Source organism: Triticum dicoccoides, chromosome 3A (assembly GCF_002162155.2).
Source record: "Triticum dicoccoides isolate Atlit2015 ecotype Zavitan chromosome 3A, WEW_v2.0, whole genome shotgun sequence".
NCBI lineage: Eukaryota > Viridiplantae > Streptophyta > Magnoliopsida > Poales > Poaceae > Triticum > Triticum dicoccoides.
This window is the reverse complement of record NC_041384.1, coordinates 478500247-478509031: the sequence shown is the minus strand read 5'-3', so window position 1 is coordinate 478509031 and position 8785 is coordinate 478500247. Positions and strand designations below refer to the sequence as shown.

At 38.2% G+C, this 8785-nt stretch overlaps 1 protein-coding gene across 1 annotated transcript; it reads left to right on the top strand.

Annotated features, from left to right (window-relative positions):
* The first annotated feature begins 420 nt into the window (after positions 1–420).
* LOC119268660 lies at positions 421–6046 on the top strand. Its single transcript, XM_037550343.1, has 7 exons — positions 421–573; positions 2769–2902; positions 3003–3104; positions 3185–3410; positions 3519–3662; positions 5138–5248; positions 5453–6046. The coding sequence occupies exons 2-7, from the start codon at positions 2775–2777 to the stop codon at positions 5543–5545; spliced, it is 804 nt and encodes a 267-aa protein (XP_037406240.1). The 5' UTR covers positions 421–573; positions 2769–2774; the 3' UTR covers positions 5546–6046.
* The last annotated feature ends 2739 nt before the right edge of the window (positions 6047–8785 follow it).

The window sequence follows — 8785 nt, the reverse complement described above, 5'->3', positions numbered from 1 at the left end:
TTTTTTGAAATTCCTGCACAGTTTTTGTAACGTAAACATTTTTTGAATGTCTGACAAATTTTGATAACAGGAATTTTTTTCGAAAATCTGAACAAAATTTAAATTTTTTAAATAATAAAGAACAGAAGTAAATTTGAAAAAGTAAAACGAAAAATAAAAAATAAAAACCAGGAAAAAAGGGTTTAGGAACCTTCTACAAGGTTGCCAAAACCAGTCCCGAACTTGTCAGAAGGTTCACAAAACCGGTGCTATAGAACGCACAGATGGGCCGGCCCATTCGATCGATATCTGTGTGCGATACGTCGACAATCTGCCGCAAAATGCGGCAGATAGGATTTTCCGACTAGGAGGCCCCAAAGTGGACCATGCTGGTCCTGGTCAGCTGCTCTGGCAAGCGACTCCCGTCCCGTGTTGGTCCAGCTCCGCGTACCCTGTGTCAGTCCGCTGCGATTTCGCCGCCCGTGTGTCGCCTACGGCCTACGGGCAAGAGTGGAGGCGATTTGGGGCAGGTGGTGAAGCCACCGACGGTGGCGTCTTCCCTGCCGTCAAGCGAGGGCGGTGGCGGCGGCACAGGTCGGCCTCCCTTCTCCCGTCTCCCCCTTGTCTCTTCCTTCCCTCCTCTCGCATTTTTGTGGCGCGGCGGCTTGGGAGCATGTGCGCGGCTGTGGCTAGCGCCTAGCGGCGGGATGGGTGGTCTTCAGGGGCACTGCGTCCGACGGATTTGGTGGCGCGGTGACCCGGCGAGTTTGGGGTACACCGGTGGCTAGGCCCCGAGGGAAAGCAGCCGCGTGAGGAGGCACGGGGGAAGCGGGCGTGAGGATTTGGGCGTGCTTGCTGCCTGCGCGCGGTCGGCGTGCTTGCTGCCTGCATGCCTGCCACGGATGTTCCTGATATGTGCGTGATGGCAGGCCTGCCTGTTGTGTGCTTGCCATAGACATGCTTTGTGAACTCATGAGATCAGCAAATCGACCACTTGTCCTTTGTTGTAGTCACTAATTGATTTTGAATTGGTAAGTTAATATGCGCTATTGCTATTTTTGTTTCCTTTCTAATCATACTGCCTTGGTTTATTCTTTTATTTTGTTCTCTAGCTAATTGGCCTTTCAAACTGGAAAGAACTTCATGTATGCAATTCCTATGTGGTGGTTGGTGACTTCTGTTTTCTGTAGGTGAAAGCAAGCATCTGACATAGTGCATTTTTTATTTTATGTAGTTTCAGAATTATGAAATTTACTTTTCCAGCAGGAAATTATACCTTTGTTGTGCTTGGACTTCATTTTGCACCCTTATATTGTTGACCATTTGATCATTACCTCCAAAGGAAGGTCCTGCTGGAAGCCTCGTATTCTCAAATTCCAACACGTAAATTGTACGCCTAATTGATGACAACATCATGAAGATTTCTCGATTGATTGTAATTCTGGTTTAAAGGATGTTAAGGAATGAAGTGTGGACGAAATTGTTTTGCTCCTTAATTTATAAAACTAAGGCTCACTCATTATGTGATTTACAAAGTAGATGTTCCTATCATGTTTTTTCTCTACATTAAGTACTTGATAATAGTCTTTATATCGATGATATTCTACATTATAAGGGGTGTCGATTTAGTTGCCAAAAAAATCTACAAGGTTAGCTTCAGCAATTAGTCCATATGCTTATTGTCTATCGTTCTTCCATTCTGTACAGTATGGTCAAATTATAAAGTACTGTACCTATTTCGTGCTTATATATGATTTTGTGCTTGGAATAGAAATGGAAATATGGAAACTGAAATTGATAGTGTTTGTAGATTCACTCATTTTTTTAGCTCAATGAGAGTATTCATTTGTGGATAGTGGACACGGTTATCTATATAACATGGCAGAGTATTCAGACATATAGTTAATTCCTAAGGGTAAGCTGACACCTACTTGAGCATATGTTCGTTAAACTAACACATATGATGGGGCCAGCTTTTGGTAAAAGTGTCATCGTGTTAGTGTATAGTTGTATACACACTAACATCTACTATATCACTGTTAGTAATTTACAAATATATGCAGAATATACAACTAGCGATGGTCCTGAACACACACAACAAGAGATGAAAACACCAAACTGAACATCATAAACCGAATAAACCAGGAATATCGGCCAACTCTGTTCAATTCGATTCTTCGATTTTCGGTGTAAAAGTGCTCACCTCTAACCGTAATAACCTGAATAAGAGACTTAGCTCACTACCGAAGAACGGCGCGGTGCGCGTCACCCTCTAGTCCGTTTGCATTTACCTTCTTTTAAACGGTTCGACCTTGGCGTAACTTGTGAATATATAACCGAAGTTTTCATGGACTAGAAGTAAGAAACCGAGAACCACTCCCTTAATCTGACCCCCTTGGTCCACTGTAGCTGTAGGCGGTAGCATAGCCTTAGTTTACTGAAGTTGTAAGCGGTAGCATAGCTACTCTTCTACCTTCTATCTGAATGCAATGCTGTGATTATGTAGTGATAGCCTACATTTTTGTGGTAAGTTGCTCCAGTCCCACCCTCGATGTCAGCAGCATTGTTGCAAGGCACATGGCGGTGGGCTAGGGTTAGATTGCAGGAAAAAAAAAGCAACAAATATCAACCAAGGATGAAGATGAGGTCCATTAGATAATCGAATGCAAATTTGACTGCTTATTTTAACATATTTCAGTGTTTCATGCATTTAGATAGTTCATCCATTAATAGTAATGTGTGCTATTATCCACATTTGTAATCCTCTGCTGTTGGTTATTCTTTTTCAGTACGACATGGAATCCAGATGGGTTATACCGCTTGTGGTTATTTTGCTTGCATTGCAAATTCACCCCGTTCGCTGTCGGCAAGAGCCAGCGCTTTCACCGTGTAACTCCACACTTGTTATTGCCAAGTACCCCTGGTACACCCTTGCATCTGTTTTAGTGATTTTGCTTGTGTTTATAGTGGAATTCTTAAATTAATAAGAAAATATGAACGACTATTTTGATGAACATTTGCAGTGATAACACCACCATAGTTTGCTCCCGAATGGAATCCACGAAGGACCAGCTTGTCCCTTGGCTATCTTTCACTGTGTCCTTCGTAATATTATTCTGCCCATTGTAAGTTATATTCGTATTTTTCTATTTGTACTATATTATAAACAGTAGCTGCTACTGAAATATAATTTAATATTTTTCAGCTTGCGTATCAAAGAGTTGAAGCCCAATCCACGAACTGATGCGCAAACCTTCTTTTGGTGGTTTTTGTTTGTTGGTTTTCTGGATTATATTCTCTGGATCTGGTATTTTGAGGAATGCTCTGATCCACATTATTCAGCATATCCTGTGTTACTGACCTGCTGTTTTGGGTGCGGTATACACCTGATCTTCTCTCTTATAGCTACAGTAATGACTTGGAATTCTGGGGTAATACAATTTACTGCTATTATTTAAATGCAATCCTGCATGTGTTACATGTCTACGTAAATATGTTTATATGACTATTTCTTTGTTTATATAATATTTAAATTGTAGGATCAGCGAGTACGATGGGGCATTATACTTACATTCTTGGTCTTTGTCGGTGGTGGAATTTTTCATAAAATACAAAGACAAGCCCTTGGCTGGATGGGAGTAGCACTAAGTGTGCTGTCTCATTCTTTCCGTATTGGATCAACGGTCTGTATTATTTCTAGTTGTTTAGACACTGATACTGCCTTTACTAATTCCATTTATGAGGGAACAAATTTGAAGTGCCCGTGGTCTCTGTTTCTATTGTTAGATCTAGATTATTAATCATACTTCTGTAAGATGCATGTTAACGGTTTTACATCATGTTTGGTGACTTAAGTATGAGGCATCTCCAGTTTAATTACAAAACCACTCATTTTCAGGTGTCCAATTTTCTTACAAGGACTTATTCCCATTTTGATTTTTACCGTGCTGCCGAATACTGTGCTCTTGACTTTAGTCTGGAATTATCTCCTCATTGTCCCCTTATATGCAACATAGGGAATATCAGAGCTGTTGTTATTTTTGCATGTTTTATTTCAGACAAGTATATATTTTAAAATCTTGTTGACAGTCAGACAAATTAAGCTCCGATGGATCTGTATAAACTAAACGGAGGCACATTCTTATGGTATTAGTTTGCATTGCTACGATTCTAGTGTTATCTCTTTATGTTTTCATAGTTTCTAGCTAGACTATATGAAATCTCTGTGTATAAACAAAATAAGATGTATAGATACTTTTAGTCATAAAGTTGTATTCTACAACTAAAAAAACACAACCTGCTGCGATCCCAGGAAAAAAGAATATACATATTGGACAACACGGAATCATATATTACATCCGTTCCAAAATTCTCGTCTTAGATTTGTCTAGATACGGATGTATCTAAGGGGGTGTTTGTTTCCAGGGACTTTTTTGTGTAGGGACTAGAAAAAGTCCCTCTTAGAGATTTTTTTACCAAACGGGAGGGACTTTTTAGGGACTAAACTAGGCATTTGGGACTAAATGAAGAAGACTCTCAAGGAGAGTCTTTTTTGGGACTTTTTGGGATTTTTCCAACAATGCCCCTCCATGCATTCAATGGCCCGCCATCCCATGGTGTTGTTTGATTGTTATTTTTCTATATACTAGGGGCAACATGGTCATTTAATAACCTCTAGGAAGGGACTAGGGACTTTTTAGTCTCTGGAAACAAACAGGAAGGGACTTTTTAGGGACTAGAGACTTTTTAGTTGGGACTAGAAAAAGTCCTAGGACTTATGAACCAAACAGGGCCTAACACTAAAACGACAAATCTAAGACAAGAATTTTGGGATGGAGAAAGAAAAAAATATTCTAGATATTGCTAGCATTTACATAATATAGGAGACTGGTTTGCTAGTCGTGCATATTCTTATTGTAAGAAATTAAATTGGTGAAATTTTGAGTCACATAGTGATTTTAGAGTATTGTTCAAGTCTGCAGGTGTGGTACGGGTAAAAGAAAATGCAGCTACTTTTGTTTTTCACTTGAATGCACTATGACTACAGACCATTCCTGTTTTATTTCTTCAAGAATATCCTTATGGTACTGAACTCTACCTTTGCGTGGAGCACTGTGGCATCGAACTAAACATATCATCTCATTGTTTTTGTATGTAGGTGTACTACGCCAAGATTAATCGGTATCTGTTTGTTGCCTCCATGGTGGGGTCAGTAAATGGATTCTTGTGGCTTATCCATCCTCAGCTATGCATTTCAAAGGAATACAAGGTACGAATTAATTATATTATGGATAGTTATGGTGCATATATATGTCTTCAGTTTTTACGTTGCTCCATTCTTTCCCAATGTGTACCAAGCAATCTTCTAAAGTTCTAATGCAACTTTTATGCTTCAAATATGTTGGTAAGTAACAAGTATATGTAGTTGATTTGAGAAAAAAAATAGTATATTTTTAACATGTTATCTCCACAGAATTATGTCACCATCTCCTTGATGGTAACCGGTGACCCCCCAACTTCGTGGCGTATTAAGATGAATTCGTTGGTGATTAAAGTGGTGATTTAGATTGAAACACACTTATCACCAAATCTTGTTTCACTGGATCAATGTGCAAGAAAGAGATATATTCAAGTGTAACTAGCTCGGTGCTCGTGGTTGCTACGGAATCACAAATAAGCTGAGTTAGACACGTGGCATGGAAGATCAATGGAAAAGCATAAGTGTAGTATGACCGCTTCATGGGTACAATGAAAAAAAAGAGACAAGGAGGCAGTTCCAGGCAGTGACTAAAACAATCATGGGTAGGGTTTGAAGATTTAAATCTACATGAAACTAAAATTTTGAGATGCTGAAGGATAGGCACATGGAAGAAATACGACGCAAGGAAAACGATTGGGAAAGAAGGAAGGTAGGCCCAACAAGAATGAAGAGTGAGGAGTGAAATCACCCCCAGTTCCAGTCTTTATAAGTAGGAAAGACAATTATTGCTAAGAACTCATTTTTATTTTTGTATATGATGATGTAATCATTAAATTAGCTTGACCTTATGAATCTGCTTCATGTTTACTTACGTGTTATAATAATCAGGAATCAGGAATTTGGAGCAACAAACACAACGCTATCTTCCCATGTTGAGGGGAGGTGCATATATGCATAAATTCCTCCACATGCTGATTCATCAAAATTATTTACCAAATCTTGATTCTGAAAATTCAAAACAATTTTCTCCATCTGATTAGTTGTCAAGTATAATTTCCTCCCATTAATTCTCCACCATTAACTCTGTTTGATGAGGGCTTAAAACATTAGCTTCCTCCCTCCCCCTCTCATTTTGGGTCAAGTTTTGAACATAGATTTAGTTACCAACATATAAGTTGTATGTCTATTTTTTTGCGGGTATATTAGATGTCACTACAATTATATGTCTGATTTAAATTTAAGAGGAACTTTTAATGTTAGTATTATTTTTGTTAATCAAATTTATGGCAAAAAACACTTGACGCAAGATACTAGGAGGACATAATAAACTAAGACGGAAGAAGTACTAAATGGTTACCACATTAATAGTGTTTGGTTACCATTTAATATTTTATATATTATTTAGGTATTGCAAAGTTATGCAGGTCCAGGGGTGAGTATTGAAGTCCTATCAGCTAGTAGAGATATTACCATATCATAAGAATATCATTGTGCGTAATGGGCGGAGAACAATGCTTGGTCGGTAACTTGATGAAGTGACAATTACTAATGGTAAAATCGAAAGATGTCAGCATTAGATCAGATTTCAAGTACTCGTGGCAATGAGGCTAAAAGCAGATCGCAAATCGGATTAACCTTTTAAGAGATGAAAAATGCTTAATTTTAATTGTGGGAATCCTAGTGATATTATGCTTGCATTTATTGGCATCTTGGCTGTTGCATGCATGAGTGAGAGATATGGTGTTGTGTTGCATGGTATTGTTAGAGCGTTTGCTGATGCGCCAGTCCTATCATAATAATTACTCCTTTCGTTTCTAAATATTTGTCTTTTTAGAGATCTCAAATGGACTATCACATATGGATGTATATAGATTTATTTTAGTGTGTAGATTCACTCATTTTGCTTTGTATGTAGTCACTTGTTGAAATCTCTAGAAAGACAAATATTTAAAACGGAGGGAGTAAATCAATTATTTTTTACCACTCATAAACTGCACGTTTGCTGATGTGCCACTTGACATACACACTTTGATTACATGTCACATAAGAATTCCAAATTCTCTTTTTTTTGTGAAAAAGAATTTCAATTTTTTTCCTTTGTGAAAGGGTGCCTTAACGATATTCTCTTATCAGTGATCTCTGTTAAGTCTAGGTAGAACATTATCCACAACATGCACATGGAAATAATTCGAGCCGACCTAAATGGATCTTTTCACGTCTAATTGAGGAACTGTTTTCTATAGGGTCCACACTACTGGCAAAATTCCCAATTAATTGTGTCTATTTATTTACCATTGGTCTTTACACTTAACTCTAGCAAGAACGAAATCGGATGTATATAATATGCCCTAATTCTGCTTCAACATTAATGTAGCCTAACTCACATTATGTCAAGAAAATAGTACTTCCTCCATTTACTAATGTAAGATGCCTTAACTTTTATTTGAATCGGATATATATATATACGTGTTTTAGTGTGTGTTCATTCATGTCAGTCACTACGTCGTTCATTTTGAAATATCCAAAACATCTTATAACGGGGAGCGGATGTTGCACTTCATAAAGAGTCTTACCGGTTAGCAACACAAGGAAGAGGGCTAGCTGACCTGGATTCTTAAGACTCGCCACTTCCAATTAAACTAGATGATACCCGCGAATTAGTTAATGATTAATTGCAATATTTATTATGAAATCAAAATGGAAACTAAAACAGATGTATTATATTATATTTGATTATTATATAGTTATAAATAATATAGAATATAAGTAGTATTTCTCAAGTATGTTGAGAGAAATATAGTTAGTATGATTGATGAGGTGGTATGTGCGGTGAGTTGGGATGTGCACATTGAGAGAGAATATAACATTTCTCATGCATGTTAAGAGAAGTAATTAGTGGGTGATGAGGTGACATGTGTGCATGTTAAAAGAATTAAGATAGTGAGGGTCAACTACTTTACGTACATAGGAATGGATTTGGTGCATCGTGTTCCTCCTCTGTCCAACTTACTTTTTCTTTCTTTCGGTGTTTGCGCTCCGCTGAATAGGAACATCTAGCATTTAATCCAGAAAATGTGGAAATATTTTTTAATTTTCTACTCCCTTCGTCTCATAATATAAGAACGTTTTTTATGGCACGGAGGGAGTAGTATAGAAGAATAGCTAAATCAGCTACGGCGGAGGGAGTAGTATAGAAGAATAGCTAAATCAGCTACGGCCATGATTCAGTAACGCGTGTTTCCAACAGCTAGAACCTTCTCTAAAGGTGGCCCTTTGCTTGTGTAGTTTTAGTTAGGCACGATGATTTCTTCTGGTCAACCTAAAGTTTAATCCTCCGTCTGCCACTGCTACATATTCCTAACTGCGGGATAATAATGGCTAAATGGTTGCAAATGTGTACCCTAATATACGATATGTAATGTAAAACTTAATTATTTTCTTCTTCAGATCGGATCTTACATTATTGGCTGCCTACGGGGACTAGAGACCTTCTTGTGGCTACGTCGTTCAATTGCTGCGAAGCTGTCCAAGATAGAGGGAAAGATCATTAAGCTTCCTGCTCGAACTGTGCCTCATTCTGAAACTGAGCCGCAACATTTGCTTTGA

What these genes read in the sequence shown, in the direction of transcription:
- LOC119268660 (XM_037550343.1), top strand. Translation starts at nt 2,775, where the DNA reads ATGGAATCCAGATGGGTTATACCGCTTGTGGTTATTTTGCTTGCATTG. An exon ending in GTTATTGCCAAGTACCCCTG is followed by an intron (nt 2,903 to 3,002) that starts GTACACCCTTGC and finishes GAACATTTGCAG; the next exon opens with TGATAACACCACCATAGTTT. An exon ending in GTAATATTATTCTGCCCATT is followed by an intron (nt 3,105 to 3,184) that starts GTAAGTTATATT and finishes AATATTTTTCAG; the next exon opens with CTTGCGTATCAAAGAGTTGA.